The sequence below is a fragment of the Phocoena sinus genome, chromosome 2 (genome assembly GCF_008692025.1).
Source record: "Phocoena sinus isolate mPhoSin1 chromosome 2, mPhoSin1.pri, whole genome shotgun sequence".
NCBI classification, from domain to species: Eukaryota; Metazoa; Chordata; class Mammalia; order Artiodactyla; family Phocoenidae; genus Phocoena; species Phocoena sinus.
The window spans coordinates 52,144,763-52,163,360 of NC_045764.1; the positions used below are offsets into that span (position 1 = coordinate 52,144,763).

Below are 18,598 nucleotides of genomic sequence, written 5' to 3' on the forward strand. Positions count from 1 at the left end.
AGGAGGGTTTTGTTTTAAGATGGGAGTTATTTGCAGCTTGATGGTAGAGGAAGTAAATGATGCTGGGGGTCAGGAAGAGAGGAAGGTACTGGAGCGGAGTTGCTGAGTAGAGAGAAGGGAAGGGGTCCCAGGAACAAGCAAGAGGGATGCCCTTAAATAAGAATTCATGCCCCCTCCCCACCTTCCAGGTGCATCTCTTTTTCTTAGTGATGTGGCAGGAAGGACAGGGACATTGGGGAAGGGCTTTGCGTATTCGAGGAGAATGACAGAGAGGCCAGGGACTTGGAAAGGTAGCATCAGAGACTTAGCAGAAAAGCACCATCCTGTGTGAGACCCTTCAGTCCTGGCCAGAGGTGTGGCCTCTCCCACCTACCTAGAGTGACATCTTCAGAAGCAAGAGAGCATTTCACGGCACGAATAGTCTTCTAGGAAGCCTAGTGCAACATTTGCAGGTGCTCAAATCTGATAAGGCTTAGGTAAAGCAAAGCTTAAGATGCAATGAGATAAATGGAAGGGACTTTGCCATTTCCCTAGGTCACTATTGGTAAGGTTTTCATCAGGTTTTATGTCACTGGGACTGAGTGTTCTGACATAAGACGTGCTCTAAGAAAAACAAAAATGTCCTAAAAAATAAAAATAAAAAAATATGTAAAAAGTGTATACATATATGTCCACATATATGTAAAAAATACATATATATGTAGGTGTGTATATACATATACACACAGTCAGTAATTATAATGTCGGTGGTAGTGTTGCTATTTTAAGGCATTGCTTATAATTGTAGGGTAAAGTTAATGAGTAATTATGTTGGTGCCATGCATTGCAAATTGTGATACTCAGCATGCAAAATATAAAAGATAGGTTAAATGAAAATCCTGTAGTTCTGAATTTAAATTGGATGGATTTGTGAGTATTTTAGCTTTAAGAAAAATGAACTTATATTTCATAGCTCTGCCCATTGAAAGGGCCTAGAAACAATGACCAACCAAATACTAGTGAGCACCCCTAGGATGCAGATGGTGGTCTCTTAGTGCCAAGGGGAACCAAGGCTTATTGGAGAAGTGGCTGACTCCAGATTTGGGGCAGGAAGTGGACCTGAAACATCTGACACACTGGAAACAAGGATGCCATCAGAGACTTGTGAGGGTGGATCAAAGGGACTCAGGAGCCAATCTGAATAGGTTCCCACTGGCCAAAGATAGGGCAACCAAGGATCAGTAAGAATAAATATCTGCAATGAATTGAGACACATCAAATTGTTTAAATTCATTAGTTTCTAATGCTACTTAATAAAAAATAATAATTTAAAATTTTTTTAACTTATAAAACTCCTCATTGATCATCATTGGAGGCTCCTAGGGAACAAACCTATTATTTTGAAAGCTAGTCTATACAGAAAGAATCAAGGTTTTATTCTGCCTTTCCTATGTGAACTGTGCCCCACAGAAGCTAGCAAAAGAGATGATAGGAGGAAGTTTTTCTTTTTAGAGTAAATGAAGCTAATAAATGAAGAAGAAATGCTAGAATTAGAGTGTCAGCATTTTGTAATCTCTATTGAAATAATGGATGTAGGCAGTTGTCATTAATGATCACAAAAGGAGCGAGAACCAGACATTGTGTGCCTCTCAATAGAAATACACAACCCCAATGAGGAAGTATTCTTGCCTAAAAATTCAGATGTAATCTAATCAAGACTCCAGATCGGGGACAGGGGAATGAGGTAGATGAAACCCTGGGATGCAGGAACTCCACAGGACACCTCCCAGTGTCTTCATCACATGACCTGCTAGGGGAGAAAGAGAAAGAGGGAAGGAAAACCTATCAAAAGACTGAGACATAAAAATCAGTGGAAATGTGAGCTTTCTTTCACTGCTGATTCAAGCAAACTGAAAACAATAATGAGAGAGTTGGGGAAGTTTGAATACTGGATATTCATATTAAGGAATTATTTTCTCTTAGGTGGGGTCATGCATTGTGTTTAGGTTTCTAATCATCTTTTTTTTCTAATCATCTTTTAGAGATAAATGCAGAAACATTATAGATAAAAGATGATTTGGGGGATTTGCTTCATAAGAATCTGGGGAGAGAAAAAAACTGGATGGGGGCAGAGATGAACTGACATGGCCATACGGTGATAATTACTGAAGCTGGGTGATGGGCACATGCTCTGTGATATGCACACTGTGAAAAAGAAGAAATGAGGGAGAGATTTATAGGTGGGGCCTGGGCCCTTTGGTTTGAATGACAGCACATGGTTTTCAAACTCCTTTATGGGCACAGCATCCCGATATCACAATGCTTTTGGTGGAATGTCACAATCTCAGAAGACCAGGAAATATAGGCATATTGCCTATCATGAAAATAAAGCCCTCTTACTATTAAAGAGTATAAATGTACACATAGAATAAATTGAAATGCTCACCAGTGTATATAAAAATAAACCCAATTTTCCCGTCAATATTTATTTCCTCAACAGACTCTGTAAAATCTTTTAAACAAATAGAGAAAATTTTAAATTATTAATTTTTACTTCAGGGATTTTTATAAATCAGTGGAAAAAAATACTAAAATCCAATAGTAAATAGGCAAGGAACATAAGTATCCTTTGAAAAAAGGTACACAGAGAACAATGAACATATTTTTTAACAATTGAACTTACTGGTAATCAAAGAAATATAAATTCAATCTGCAAGATAACTTTTTTTTCTTGCTCATCATGTTGGCAAACTTTTTTTTCAAAGATAATAATGGATGCTACTGAGGGTGGGTCATACCTTACTGGTGAACATCTAAATTTGCACATCTGTCTGAAAACCAATTTGTCAGTATGTCTTAAATGGCTTCGAGATACTTATACCCTTTGACCCAGTGATTGCCGGTCTAGGAACCTTTCCCAAGGTTGCAGGGATGTTGGGGTGCTCAGTGCTGCTTCTGGCATGGACCCTGCTCCACCCCACCGCCCAGCAATACTTTCTTCACCTTCTCAGTCTTACAGACTCACCCAGGATATTGGAGACAATACTGCTTAGAGCTGTAAAAGCTTATCTCCAGAGGGAAGGGGAAGCCTCTCTCTGTGACTTGGGAGGGTTTTAAAAGCTCACCCCCCAGCCTAAAGAAGGGGCAAGCTCACTGGAGGGTGAGGGGAAGAAATTATGGGCAGAAGCACAAAGGGCAGTGAGCCTGGGAAGTGAGTGGAGAGGGAAATGAGTCCGAGACCATCCTGAATTAAGGAAGGGAAGTGGGTGAGAAGAAAGCGGGGACGTGCAGAAAACAGGATACACATAACAAAATTCTTGTTGGATGGAATAGGTGTGTGTTATCCTTTAAGTTTCTCTATATTTTTAATTTTTTCCAAGTTAAATGTAAAGTTATTTATAATATCCTAGTTTTATTTTTTTCAATGCATAGAAAAAAGACTGGAGAAAAAGGGGGGAATATAACTTTGGAGAAAGTTTTCATCTGCTGATTTTTCACTCATCTCTCATCATTTGTGAATACACGTTATCAGTCAACAGTGGCAAGGGTTTCCAAACTTTGATGGCAGAAAAATGTTACATTGAGAACTGCTATCCACTCACTTGACTTATTCCCTTGGACTGGGGAAAAGATCTGTGTGGCCTGGGTGAATAATCGACCCCTGCCCCAGCTGCAGTCTTCCCTCCAGGCAGTGAGCATGCTGGATACCTATCAAGGACGGTGGGGAGATGGCGATGCTGGGGAACATTGGGGAGGCGGGTGAGTGAAGGGCCACTCTCATAAACAACAGTTTGTTAGTTCTCAGAGCACTTATGTTGGGGGCCCGTTTTGAGACCCCCAGTCTACTCTGAAGTTCCCCCATCTGTCTCTGGTTGACCTGAGGTACTCTGCTGTGTGTGTGTGGCGGGGGCGCAGGGGGGAGACATGGCCAGTGGGAGGGCAGGGAGCGGCCTTCGTGCAGGTACAGCCCCCTGGTGTCCCTTCACGCTGTGGGCAACTTTTTGAGCCCTCAAAGGTCACAGAAAGAGGAGGGTCTTTCTTCTGCTTGGGAATGGCTTTTCTCTGCCCAAATGTTCAAGTATTACCAGGCAGACAGAACCAGGCTCTTCCCCAGACATGAACAGTCCTTGAGTCTCTTAAAACATGCGAAATTGGACCCTGGGCTGGAAGGGGTGGACAAGGCCCACAGCTGATGTCCTCCTCCAAAGCTGCTACAGGCCAGGCCAGGGAGAGGGAGGCCTGAGCTGACTGCACAGTTGTTGCTGATTGTAGGAACTACACGGTGGTGAACGCGGAGAAGGGCCTCCTGGAAGTGCAGCGCGTGAGCTGTGCGGGCATGAAGCTGAGCTGCCAGCTCAAGGTCCAGAACTCTCTGTGGACGGCCACTGAGGTAACCACCCCCCTGCAGGGCTCTCATCGAGGTGGGCGACACCAGCCCCTGGGGGGGTCTCATTTAGCAACTAAATATGCAGGACACCCAGGTACATTTGAATTTCAGATTTAACCCCAGCCCACAACTGTGAGACCCCAGAGCAATGCCAGCAGCCCTGTGAACAAGCAGCATCTCTGGGATTCAGCTAAGTGTCAAGTGCAAAATCCCAGCAAGAAGAGAACCCCAGCAGGCTGGCGAAGTGACTGGGTTTCTTATAACATTGCCTGTCTACACAGCAAATCCACTCAGCTCTGAGGCCTCGTGCCTTCATGTAAAAAGGTCAGCAGAAGGTGCAAGGAACTGTCTTCTGAGAACTCCAGAGAGGAGTGCCCCAAAACAAATGCTCTGAAGCTACTGGGTGGGGGTGTATGAACTGGTGCAGGCTTTACAGATGGCAAGTATGGTTCAAATATGCATCAGAAATCTCAAAAATATTTGTACCATGTAAGCCTCTGCAATTTTAGCTTTAAGAGTTTGTTCTAAGGAAAAAACCAAGACACACACACGCACACACACTCAGACTAGATAGGTATATAAGAATGCTCATTCCAGTATAATTCATAGTAGTAAAGACTTGAACAGAATAAACATCTGACAACAGATGAGCCAAATTCTGAGCGATAGACATGCATCATACCCTCACAGACCAGGTAGGACAGGGCCTCTGCCTGCACTGATCATCCTGGGAGAAGAAAAGTGTGGAAACAGCATAGAAGTGTGGTCCCACTGTTGGGAACACGCACACACACCAATACCCACGGAAAACTGAAAGTCTGGGCCCCAAATCCCAAAAGTGGCTTTCTCTGGGTATTGGAGTATGGGCGATTTTGTTTTTCTTCAGTATATTCTGTAGTTTTCCAAGTTTTTACAAAGAACAGAAATATGAAAACAACCAACCAGAAAGCCTCAATAAGTTACTTTCCAAGGCGTAAAGGGCCTTCTGAGACCGAGTGCACCCTAGGAACCGGCAGGCCTGTTGCAGCCCAGCTCTCATGTTTTTTTTGTTTGGTTTTCTTTGGTTTATTAAGTCTTTATTGAATTTGTTACAATATTGCTTCTGTTTTATGTTTTGGTTTTTTGGCCGTGAGGCATGTGGGATCTTAGCTCCCTGACCAGGGATTGAATCCATACCCCCTGCGTTGGAAGGCAAAGTCTTAACCACTGGACCGCCAGGGAAGTCCCCCAGCTCTCATGTTGACTGTCTCCTCCGCAGGACCAGAAGATCTACATCTACAGCCTCAAGGGCATGTGTCCCTTGAACACGCCTCAACGGGCTTTGGACACCCCAGCCATCGTCACCTGCTTCTTGGCGGTGCCTGTTATAAAAAAGGTGAGGTAAGGGGGAGGTGGTGCCTAGGTCTCTGATTCTCCCTTCCCCATTCCATTGGGCTGGTGGGGAGGGAGCAGAGCCATGCTCTTCTGGATCACCAAGCCTAGGTCACAGTCAGCCTTAGAGAGACAGGAGATCGGGGCCATCATTAGTGGGCTAAGGGGAAGGCTTGCATTCTGCATGCATATGCCACAGCCCCAGTTCAGTTGAGATGCTTTTCTGGTGCAACTGGTGTCAAGGAGCAGTTGGCATGTGTGCCCTTCCCCTTCTGAGAGCAGGGACCTCAGGAGCCTGGCCCAGCACCTCCCACAGCCACTTGGTCACCGGGCCCTGGCAGGCCGCCACCCCTGTCAGACAGCCAGCTCCCCTCCCCCTTCAGCTCTGCCTCCTCTGGAGTGCTCAGCCTCAGTCCCAGAACTCAGTCCCTCTTTGTCCAGCATGGCCCTGAAGACTCAACACCTCAACTTCTAGCCCCTGCCTTTCTCAAATGAGTCTGCGAGTGGTGCCCTCCCCAGCCCTGGGCCCCGGCAGGGCTGCTGATCCTCAGGATCAGACCCAGCCCACAGGGCCTGCCAGGGCGAACCCCCCGCTGCCCCCTCACACCCCTCCCCACCCAGCACCGCACTCTGAGCAGGCCCTTCCCTCCAGAATTGACCCTGCCGCTCAACACCTCTTCCTCTTCATTTCTGAAGATCAAGCACCATGACCACCCCCCCAAGAAGCTGCCCCTACCCTCGCCCCAGCTCCTCAGTGGCATCCCCAAGGCTTCTCTGGCCTCCAGAACCCCTTTGTGGGCCCTGAGGCCCCTGTTTGTGCAGCTCCCTGCTCGAAGGGTCATTATTGGTGAGGCTTTGTTAAAACATGTTGGCTATTATCATCTGATTCCAGTTCTCCCACCTGCAAAATGGGTGTAAAAGAGATTGAGAGGAGGATCTCTGGGCATAACATACCCAAATCTCTGGGCCAGCACACTGAGTAAATTTGAGCATTATTACTACTTCCTGACAATCGTGACATATATGCACTCTCCTCTCCACCCCTCTACAGTTTCATTTCTTAAGAAACTGAGATCAGGGACTTCCCTGGTGGCTCAGTGGTTTAGAATCCACCTGCCAATGCAGGGGACAGAGGTTCGATCCCTGGGCCAGGAAGATCCCACATGCCGCACACGGAGCAACTAAGCCCGTATGCCACAACTACTGAGCCTGTGTGCCACAACTACCGAGCCTGTGTGCCGCAACTACTGAAGCCCCCGCACCTAGAGCCCATGCTCCGCAACAAGAGAAGCCACTGCAATGAGAAGCCCGCACACCACAACAAAGAGTAGCCCCCGCTCGCCACAACTAGAGAAAGCCCGCACGCAGCAACGAAGACCCAACACAGCCAAAAATAAATAAATAAATTTATTTATTTAAAAAAAATAGAAACTGAAATCAACCTTAGAGTCATTTTTGACTGTGGCCCCACGGGCAACTGGGGAGCTCGGGACCTGGTTGCACTGAAGCACAGAACTCAACACAAAGTGTTATTTAAAGCCATGGCTGGCCAGAGCCCCAAGCCAGGGCACCACCACCCGCTCGACCGGCTGGAATAAAGCTGGCTCTGTGCAGAGCCTCCCTGCCAGTCTGCCCCTCAGAGGCCATGCTGCCCTGTGGCCACGGGTGACAGACCCCTGCATTCTTGCACGCACACATCCACACCCATCTGGGATGTGGGACTCACCGCCTGGCTGGGGCCCAGAGCCGGGACTGATAGAGACCTTGCTCCTATTTGCTTTGGCTGTTTTCTTTCTTTGAATCCTGAAGGTGGATTTCAGTAAGCTAGAGGCTGGTTCACTCATCACCTTGGATAGCCCAACTTCCCAGCTCCCAACAAGGGGGCTTTCTGCTGCTCACCCTCCCTGGCACAAGGCCCACGTCTCTGCTGTCTCCCAGCTCTGGCTTTGTTCTCCTGAACTCTTCCTGGCCACCCCCCAACCCCACCCAGGCGTCTAGGCTGCTAAGCTGCTCTCCATTCCCAGCTCCGCACAGATGCTCCGAGGAGGCCTGGGCTGGGCCCAGCATTCAGCACAGTCTCTGCAACTTTGGCCTCTGCCTGATGACCTCTGGTGGTTGTAGAAGAGCACATGCTTCATTGCGGGGGCAGGAGACACCCCAAGACCCCATCATTGCCTAAACCACAGGCATTTCAGAGTAGATGTGGTAAGCGGGGAATGTGGCATAGTGGCCAAAAAGTGCCTCCACAAGAGGGTTGAATTTGGAAGTGATTTCTTCAAGAATTAGTTCAGCAGCATGTGTTGTGACTTGAGCATAAAACTGGGGGGAGTCACAGAGGTGACTGGGACTCAGCCCTTCCCTGTGCAGGCCAGTGCCAGGGGCAGTGGTGGGCACGCAGACCCAGGCCTGCTCTTACGGAGCACCCGGCTTGTGGGGCAGCAGGCAGGAGGCCAAGAGCAGACCCATAGGGTGTCCACAACTGCTGTCACCTTAAGGAGCAGATTTCAGGGGAAGGAGGGCGCCACATCCTGCCTCAGAAGGAGGCCCTGGTGACCTGAAGGAGAAGGCAGCTCCCTCCTGCTGGCATTGCAAGAAGCCCAGGTTGGGCTTCCCTGGTGGCGCAGTGGTTGAGAGTCCACCTGCCGATGCAGGGGACGCAGGTTTGCGCCCCGGTCCGGGAAGATCCCACATGCCGCAGAGTGGCTGGGCCCGTGAGCCATAGCCGCTGAGCCTGCGCGTCCGCAACGGGAGAGGCCCGCATACCGCAAAAAAAAAAAAAAAAAAAAAAAAAAAAAAAAAAACCCAGGCTGACAAAAGGCAAGCTGTGTGGTCCAGGCAACATGTGCCCCTTGCTCGGGTGCCATGGACCTTTTTCCTCCTGCTCACAGGAGGGGGGATGGGTGTGGCTTTTCTGGGCCTGAGCTGCACCTCCTTTGGGAGCGTACCCAGAAGCTCCTGCTGGCAGCCGCTGCCTTTTTAGGAGCTGGCGTCTCCAGGAAGTGCTGGTAGAAAGCGCATGCCCACCTAGAGTACGTGCAGAGATGAGTCTTGCACCGACTGTTTCTGTCCCGGGTGCGCGAGACGCAAGGGCATCAAGCATCCCTGTCTTCTCCCCGCAGAATTCCTACCTGGTGCTGGCAGGCCTGGCTGATGGGCTTGTGGCGGTGTTTCCCATGGTGCACGGTGCCCCAGACCACAGCTGCTCCTACCTGTGCTCACACACAGCCAACAGGTCCAAGTTCAGCATCCCAGACGAAGACGCGAGGCAGAACCCCTACCCCGTGAAGGCCATGGAGGTGGTCAACAGTGGATCCGAGGTCTGGTATAGCAACGGGCCGGGCCTGCTGGTCATCGACTGCGTGGCCCTGGAGATCAGCAAGCGGCTGGAGCCCTACTCAGCCCCTTCGGTGGTCACGTCAGTCGTGTGCGGCTCTGAGTGCCATGGGGAGGAAGTCGTCTGGTGCCTGGACGACAGGGCCAACTGCTTGGTGATGTACCACTCCGCCACCTACCAGCTGTGCGCCCGATACTTCTGCGGGGACCCCAGCCCCCTCAGGGACGTGTTTCCCGTGCACCCAATGGGCCTGGAGCCCCTGGACTGCTCCACAGCCAGCCCAAAGGAGCCCAAGAAGGACTGCATTGCAGACATGAGCATCATGTACAGTGAGGAGCTGGGCACGCAGATCCTGACCCACCAGGACTCGCTGACTGACTACTGCTCTATGTCCTCCTACTCCTCGTCTCCACCCCTCCAGGTGCCCACGTCCCTTGCAAGCCTACCCTGCTCCCCCGCAAGCTCTTCCAGCTTGCCTTTCTCCACTGACTGCGAGGACACCAGCAGGCTGCTCAAGCCCACCACGGGCTCTGACAGGTCTGAGCATGACCTGAGCCCCGTGGATGGCGAGGCGTTCAGCCAGCACCTGCAGGCTGTGAAGATCCTTGCCGTGAAAGATGTCATCTGGGTCCCCAGGTAGGTTTCCCAACAGGGAGTACCATCCTGCACCGCCCACTGCTCTTGCTTTGGGGGCAGAGTGAGGGGAACCTTAAGGTACTGTCAAGATCCATCAGGAGCTATTCCCTCTCTTCTGGAACTGGAGGGAATCTCTTTAGCAAATCTAAGAAGGGCTGCACGAAAGCCCATCAGCCCTCCAGAGAACTCAGGGCACCACAAAGGAGAGCCACGGTCAGGTTTCCTACTGGGAAAGCCCTCCTCGCCCTGCTCCGGGGCCCTCTCGGTAACTCAATCCATTTGCAGAAGCTGCGTTTGTTCCCGTGCCTTTCTGCACACCAGCTCTGTTTCCCCTGGAGAGCACAGCCCTAGACAAACGGTTCCCCTTCTGGGTTTTGGTTTCTTAGGCGTGGTGGAGATGTTATCGTCATTGGCTTGGAGAAGGATGCAGGAACCCAGCGGGGCCGAGTCATTGCTGTCTTGAAAGCCCGAGAGTTGACTCCGCACGGGTAAGACTGAGGGCAGCTCCTAGAGAACCCAGGGTGTGGCATAGGGAATCGAGGTCTCACTGCCCCCTCCTGCATGATGGCCGCCGCCCTTCTGTCCTCCACCAATAAACACGGTGTCCACCACTGTGGCCATAGACGGAGGACAAACAGGCAGCTCCTAGGGGATCAGCAAATACCAGCTGAACCAGCCATCACCCACTGGTCATGGCTGCCTGTTTTGGGGGTGCCCAGAGCACCTGTGGACCAACTGCCCTGCCTGGGGTATGCCTCCAAGCTCAGCTGCAGTTGAAATGGGGATCCAGTTGATTCCCCGTCCCTCCTGCCAAACAAGAGAGCCCTTCCTGAGGTGCCTCTCCTCCCATACAGCACCAGGTGGAGCTGAACAGCCAGACCACACCAACCTTTGCCATGCCTACCCTCGCCACGCCCATTCCCAGGCTCAGCTGTACCCATCTGCTGGGGGTCCCACCAGGAGGCAGGCCAGACTCCATTGTGAGGGTCATGCTGGGCAGGACAGCCTGTCCAGACACAATCTGCCTGACTATAGAGATGGGAGGCTGGTGCCAGCCAGTGTTGGAGTCGTCAGGCAGCTGGCAATGTCCACACCCCTCACTTTGCTGAGTCCCACATGGTTAATCTCCCTTATGGAGAAATCGCATTCAGCCTGTTTTCCCCAGAGTAGGATGATGACAGAGGAAATGTCTGTGGCACCCGGGCCAGTGACCCTTGCCCTGCAAGTGATACTGGAGACAAGAGCTGGGTTTGCTGCTGAGCACCAGCTGAGTTTGTGGGCGGCAGTAGTTCCCAGATCGCAGGTCAGGCTTCCATGGAAGCAAGCAGGTCTGTAGAGCCCGGGTCTGTTGACCTCAGAGTGCCCACCATTAGTTCCCCTGAATTTTCTCCTGGTGTTGTTTTTCCTATTTGCCCCCCAAAGACAGGTTTACCAAGAGCCAGGCACACTCACTGTAGGGAGAAAGCAGCCCAGGCAGCCAGCAAAAGGGAGGCCAGCTTTTTGAGATGCACCTGAGACGTTTATTCCCTTGGCAAATAGCTACCAAGTGCCTGAGACATGCAAGGCCTGAGGAAGTGGAGGCCCCTGCACGTTCCAGTTTACATGCTGGCCTCAGTGCCAGGCAGGGCACACGGCAGTGTGTGCTCGGAGGTGGGACACACAGCCCCGCAGAGGCCCAGAAGGAAACTTGCAGTGTATGCCCGGATCATGCAAAACAATCCACAGGCTCAAAAAAAATGTACATAGTTAGGACTTGTTGGTACAGGTTTTTTGCCTAATATATTGCCCTGTATTTCTTAAGTATGTGGAAACTTAGAAAGGGAGAAGAATCATGCCTGGGCTGGGTGGCAAGGAAATTGAGTTAAAGCTTAAAATCTGTCATGGACCATTGATGAGCAAGAATTATTAGGTAGAATTGATAATTCTGTCCTCCCTCAGCATCTGCAGGGGGTTGTTTCCAGGACCTCTGCAGATACAAAAATCCGAGGATGCTCAAGTCCTTGTATGTAAGATGGCACAGTACAGTCAGCCCTCCGTATCTGAGGATGCCAAACCTGTGGACACAGAGGGCTGACCATTTTTTCTGGGCTCTTTGGGGTCTGAGGTGCATTAGGGAGGATACCTGCTCTGAGGTGAACCTGAAATGATGCCCTAGGCCCCTTTTTAGACTTTAGAAAGACTGCCCACAGGCTGGATCACAGAGAGAGAAGCAGTGTGTCCCAGCACATTGGTGGTGCCAGGCTGGGGTGCACAGATGCCCCCTTAACCAGGCTGTGTCCTCCGAAAAGGTGCAGGGTGAGGGTCACAGCCCCGACCAAGTGGGGACCCCTGTGGGTTTTCTCAGACCCTCTCTCTCTGCAGGGTGCTTGTGGATGCTGCCGTAGTGGCAAAGGACACAGTTGTGTGCGGCTTTGAGAATGAAAAGCTGGAGTGGTGCCTGGCTGTCTGGAGGGGCTGGGGCACCCGGGAGTTTGACATTTTCTACCAGTCCTATGAGGAGCTGGGCCGGCTGGAGAATTGCATGCGGAAGAGAAGGTAATTCCTGTGAAATGAGCATTTCTCGGACCTGGACAGCATGGGCCAGCAGCCTGACCTCTCCACCTGCAGCCTGTAGCCCTCTAAAGACCCAGGAGGCGGACTGGGTTCTCCTCTGAACCACTTGCTGCTAAGAAGTGCTGAGAAGTTCCCACCCCGCCCAGGTGGGGGGGTTGAGGGTTTTCCTATTCTAGGGCTGAGTTCCCTGGATACCCCCATCCCCCCAATGCTGGTTTTACAGCCCAAGGGAAAACGGTGGGGTCTGATTGGGCCAAAGTCCCCCTGCCTCTTCCATCCACTCTCGGGGCTGGGCTGGGTCACACGAAGTGGGGCTGGGCCTTGCTGGCATAATGGGCCTCCCCACTTTCACCCCCAGGTCTGGGGTGGAATTACACTAGGGGTTCTCAGTTGGGGAGCAGTTCGGGGCAGGGAGGGAGGAGGGCTGTGACCCCTGCCCCTTCCCCAGGTGGCTCACAGGCTCTCAGCACATTTCTCAAGCTCCTGAGTCCCCGGGGCCCGGGGCCCCGCTCGGGCAGGCTGAGATCAGATGTCCCCGCTTGGGAAAGTCTCTGTGTGAAAAGCCTTAGAAGGACCCCAGCGAGGAGCACTGCCCAATCTGGGGAATGAATGAGTTTCTTTAAGTGACAGGGCTGGAAAGCCAAGAGCCAACACAGGGCCGAGAGCACCGACTCAGCCTTTACATTCCTCTTCTGTCGACAGAAGGCAGAGAGACTCAATCATCAGGACTTGAGAAAGGGCCTGTGTTTACAGGTTTGTGAAATAAATTTGGATGCAGCTGGAGCATAAACCCTGTTTGCACATAATAATCTTGTTTATCACTTTAACAAGTTAAGTCATATCTCAATGGTTAGGACTCTGTGAAATCACATCGTATGAGGCTTATATCAAATTATGTATTTACTACGCAACACATACAGCAGAGTAAAAAAGTGAAATTGTTAACAAGGGGATGTATGGGTATGATGGCAAGAACTTTCATAAATTGTGCACACACTTGCATGTACACACCTATGCACAAATGTTCACATCGTTACCAAGAGTAACCATTTGAGGCTGCTTAACCCAGAACAGGAGTGTGAATGTGAGATCATCCTCCAGTACAAGCTGTTGACCTTTTTCTAAAATTAAATTATAAAAATCAAACAAGATTTTGCTTGTGTATGTGAGCAAATGTGATTCCTTTCATCTCAAGAGTGAAGTCATGGCTTTCTGTCTGTAGAGTACATGTAATAACAGCGCAGACTCTTCCCACCCAGGCCCACTCACTGCCCCAGTGGAAGGGGCAGCCCCTCCTTGGCCCATGGCAAGGCTTCCCCTAAGCAGTTTCCGTGGGCAGAGATGGACTGTGGTCTCCCCACTTCCTTTTAGTGGCCTCAGGGGGGCTAAGGGTCTGAGCCTCCCCATGTCACAGCCATTGGCCCCTCAGCAGTTTCTTGGAGGTCACCACTCCCCCTTTCTTCTCATCTCCGCACCCGATAGCTGCCTAGTTAACTTCTCAAATGCAAACTGGGTCCTCTGCCCCAAACCTCTGGTTCACATCCCCCGCAGCCAGACTGCTCTGAGACACTCAGGGCCCCACGATCGGGCCCCAGCCTGCCTTTCCACACTCGCCCAGCCCCAGGACTAGCAGAAGCTGCAGTCAGCGGAGGCAGGAGCTCAGCTCGTGGCCTCTCAGAGCCAGCTGAGGGGGCTTCTTCACAAACTTAGAAACCATACGGAAATGGCCCATGAACTTGAATACCTAAAACTTAGACACTTAAGTGGAAAAATTACCACAAACTCAAAAGATGGACAATCAGGAAAAATATATTTGTAACAAAAATGAGAGACAAATAGTTGGTTTATCTTTTAAACGAAGAGTTTGTACCTATCGATGAAAAAGAGAAAACGTGAGAGGAAAACAGGTAGAGGATATAACACTCAACCTCACCCAACAGTAAGATGATAGTCATGGAGACAAAAATAAAATGCTATTTATGGCCCTCATGTTGGCATCCACATGGAGCTCTGAGGGCACCAGGCAGAAGGACCAGCACCGCAGAGGCCCTGTGGTGGGATGAGCTGCTGTGCTGGAGGGCAGGTGAGAAGTGGGTGTGGCTGGAGCATTTGGTGGGAAGGGAGATTGCGGGGAGGGCGGACAAGGCATAGCATCAGAGGCGTGGGTACCCATCGAAGCAACTGGGGTATTAGCAGGGGTATTCGATGATCTATTTTTTTATTTTTATTTTTTAATTAATTAATATATATATATATTTTTTTTTTTTTTTTTGGCTGCACTGGGTCTTTGTTGCTGCAGGCGAGCTTTCTCTAGTTGCAGCAAGCGGGGATTACTTACTCTTTGTTGCGGTCCGCGGGCTTCTCATTGCCGTGGCTTCTCTTGTCGTAGAGCACAGGCTCTAGGGCATGCAGTCTTCAGTAGTTGTGGTGTGCGGGCTTCAGTAGTTGTGGCTCACAGGCCCTAGAGCGCAAGCTCAGTAGTTGTGGCACACGGGCTTAGTTGCTCCACGGTATATGGGATTTTCCCCGACCATGGATTGAACCCGTGTCCCCTGCACTGGCAGGCAGATTCTTAGCCACTGCGCCACCAGGGAAGTCCCTGATCTAACTGTCTTTAAAAATCACTTTGGCTGCTGAGTGGAGGATGGACTAAAGGGGAGGCACTCTACAATGGGGCCGCTCCTTCAAGGGCATTTGGGCTGTATCTACCTAAATTTCAAACATACATACCCCAAGACCTTACCCTAGCAGTCCCACTAAATATTTGATCCTTAACTTCTGTGAAAATGTTCCAAGATATAGAACAAGGATGTCACTGCAACATTGCTTATAATGGTCCCAAACAAGTGACAGCCTAAACCTCTATCAGGAAGGAAGTTGTATAATGCCTGTATCTCCAATAGTGCCATACTCTGCAGCCTTTCAGAGACGGGGCAGTGCTAATGGTGCTGGTCTGACGTGTCCTCTGAGGTATAATAAATGAGTTGTTTTTATAAAAAGCAACTTGAAGTACAGTGTGTATAGAGTTACTACTTGCATTAAAAAAAAAAAAAGTTGTACAGCTATATGTGCATGCACAGGGAAAATACCCTTGAGGATGCCCAGGACTCAGGTAGACATTTGTTGCCCCTGGGGAGGAGAACTGAGGAGTAAGCCCTTTATTTTTACTTTATACCTTCCTCGGCACTGTTTGAATTGTAAAATAGCCTTCTTAGGAAGGCTAAGCCAGGCTGGACCCAGGAAGGGCACACCTTGGCTTTGGTGTCAAGAGGTAATGGGAAGCCCCCCTATGTCCCCTCTCCTCCGTGAAGGCACCTGATCCCATCGAGGGGGTCAGGTTCCAGGGGCAGGGCCAACAATCTGTCATGTCCTTCTGACCCCGGGGCCATGGCTGAACCAGAACTCACCCTGGCTGTCTTGCAGATGCAGGCAGAGTTCTGGGCTGAGGGCCGAGCAGAGGGACAGGCATGATGGGCTGGGGACAGTTGACCAAGATCAGTGGGCTCTGACCCCATTCCACTCTTGCCAAGAGCACATGCAGCCCAGTTGCAGGTCAGACTCCTCCCCTAGCGGAGGGCAGCCCAGCCTCTTCCCACCCTGCACCTGGGAAGCAGCAGCCTTTCTGATGACTGGTTACCAGCTGCACCACCACCACCTTCCAGCGCCACCGATTGCTCAGACCTGCAGAGTCTCTGCAAGGACCCTGCCTCGTGGCAGGGGGGCGGGGGGAGCACACCAGACCCCACCTCCCTACACAGCGCCTTCGAGGCTGGGAGTACATCCTGCAAAAAGCGTTCAGTGAGCCCCAAAGGGGATGCGAGGTGACATGCAAACTCCCCCAAGGCTCAGGAAAACCAGGAAACATGGAAATCCTGCCCTGGAAGGATCCACATCTTCCAGCATGTCAGGGCCTGGGGTCTCAAGTTCTCTGCACCCCTTAGTACCTGACACTATTTCCCACCCTTTGCAGAATGGAGCAGTCAAAGGGAAATGGAGGGGGTGTATTAGTTATAACGGCACTTGGAGAATCACAGAAACTGCTCGCTGCACCCACTTCCGCTCAGTAACAGACCCTGCTTTTGTTGGTGCATCAGCTCCCAGCCTCCCTTACAGGGAGCCGTGGCCTGGGACTGAGCTCAGCCAGGGGCAGTGTGGAGATGCCTGAGTAGGGCTTGGGTAAGGTCCATCAAAGGGCTGACTCATCAGGAGCCTCTTTGACCCTGCCCCTGCCTCCCTGGTCCTTGCTGGAGCAAGAGGGCAGGGCTCCCCTGGGGGTGCAGGGAGGGCCTGGGAGAGTGATAGAGAGGCAGCCCTCCACGCCAGCCCTGGCTGCCTCCCTTCAGGCTCCTTGTCACCTCCTAGACAAGAAAAGTACTTTCTTGTTTAAGAAAATATTTTCCAGCTCTCTGTTACTAGGAGACAAATGCAATTCATAAACTTTCAGGTACATTTTCCACTAGCCGAAACAGAGCCCTGAGACCTAACAGGTAATGATCTGGAGCTGGTCCTAACAAGCATCTGTTCAACTTTCGGCAGAGAGACCTGAGCAACAAGGGACTGGAACATTCTGTGGCCAGACAAGCCTGAGAGCTTACTTCTGCATCGTGAGCGTTGGGTATGGCCTGTAGATCTTGTCCCTGGAGCAACCACAGTTACAGAGGTGGGTCTGGGGCTTCATCCTAGTTGTCCAAACGCCAAAACTAAGGCTGTGGCATCCTGCAAGTTTAAACCTTCTACCCCAGGCAAGCTACCCCTCCCCTGTGGCTCTGTTTTCTACTCCGTGAAATGGCCATGACAGGTCTTACCCTCCGTCAGGTTTGGTTCGGGACCAAGAGAGATAAGTATGTGACAGTCCAGCCCCACCCCTGACCTGGGGCCAAGACTCCCTCCCTGCCCCCGAGTCATGATTACCATCTCCCCTACCTGGGATGGGTACCCAGGACCCTCACCCAAGGGGGACACAAAAGTCCTCTCTGCGAACTGCTTAGGGGAAACACAAGCGGTTCTGTTCCTGTGAAACAGCCCAACTTTAAAAATAAATCTGCTTTTTTCTGAAGTATCAAGAAGACTTTTCCTAACACCTTTATTTGAGAATTGAGTTAAGGTGTAACACACATCACAATAGATGAAAGCTGGTGTATGGATGTTAAGAAGGCAATAGGAGGGCTTCCCTGGTGGCAGTCCGCCTGCCAATGCAGGGGACACGGATTCATGCCCCACTCCGGGAAGATCCAACATGCCGCGGAGCGGCTGGGCCCGTGAGCCATGGCTGCTGAGCCTGCGCATCCGGAGCCTGTGCTCCGCAACAGGAGAGGCCACAACACTGAGAGGCCCACGTACCGCAAAAATAAATAAATAAATAAAGAAGGCAATAGGAATGTTTAGGAGTCCTGTTGGGAGCACATACTTTAAAAAATGAAATAGGAGTAATGAATAGGCACACAAATAAAATAAAATAAATTTCCACTTTGCCATCCATGGTCTGTGTCATCCTCAAGGCAATCACCAATGCTCCCCAATCTTCTGGGCCTGTGATCTGGCTGCATCTTCCACCCCCAGCCTTCAGCAGAGGCCATGTGACTAGTTCTGGCAAACAGGGCATGGGGTGAGTGGAAGGAGTGCCCATCACCTGGTGTGAGAACACTGCATTATCTGTGTGAGACCCTCCAGGGTGCTCCCCACTCTGTCTCCAGGACCTGCAGCTATAGTTGGTCATTGTTCAATCAACCTGAGTCCTGGAGAGGTGACTCAGAGTGCCCCAACACCCCGCCATGGACACAGAGCAAGAGCAAGAAGTGAACCTTGTGGTTTGTTACCCAAGTTCACCTGGCCATCCTGCTTGATACTGGATGCCGACGTCCCATGCCCACCCCCCCCCAGCAAACTCATACGTGGGTATCACGCCCTTGGCACCAGGCTCCACGGTGCTGTCCACTCTGCCTTGCTGTCTTCCCCAGACTGAGAGCTTCTCGAGAAAAGGGACAGGCAGGAGAGGTCTAAATGGGCAAAAAAGGTTCATCCTAAAAGAAAGGTAAGGCATGGGGGAACAGCACCATAATCTGTGAAACTGGGAACATCCATGTGATATCACAGCCTTCAGCTGTGAGACCAAGGGTTGGGACACTTGGTTGCCTTGAGAGGTGAGTCAGATGGCTAGGATGGGCTTTTTAAATCATGAGTGTTACTTATTTAAAAAGTAAATCAAAACTAGTATATAAAATCATCAAAAACATTTTGGAGCTCTGTCATTAAAAGTGGCTTATATAGTAGCCCTTTCATACATCACCATTCTCACATACGCCTCTAGCTCTTAGATCTGGACCTACTGCACTTCTCCA

General features: G+C 50.7%; 1 protein-coding gene across 4 annotated transcripts in view; it reads left to right on the plus strand.

Annotated features, from left to right (window-relative positions):
- The window catches only part of LRRK1 (leucine rich repeat kinase 1), a 127,551-nt gene extending 110,174 nt beyond the window's left edge, over nucleotides 1-17,377 (plus strand). For 2 of the 4 annotated variants that reach the window (XM_032622973.1, XM_032622974.1), the window contains exons 30-35: nucleotides 4,252-4,369; nucleotides 5,625-5,741; nucleotides 8,857-9,707; nucleotides 10,094-10,195; nucleotides 12,069-12,242; nucleotides 16,797-17,377. In XM_032622973.1, the coding sequence (XP_032478864.1) occupies nucleotides 4,252-4,369; nucleotides 5,625-5,741; nucleotides 8,857-9,707; nucleotides 10,094-10,195; nucleotides 12,069-12,242; nucleotides 16,797-16,806 (1,372 nt within the window). In that variant the 3' untranslated portion in view covers nucleotides 16,807-17,377. The other 2 variants (XM_032622975.1, XM_032622976.1) reach the window with 2 other exon arrangements.
- The last annotated feature ends 1,221 nt before the right edge of the window (nucleotides 17,378-18,598 follow it).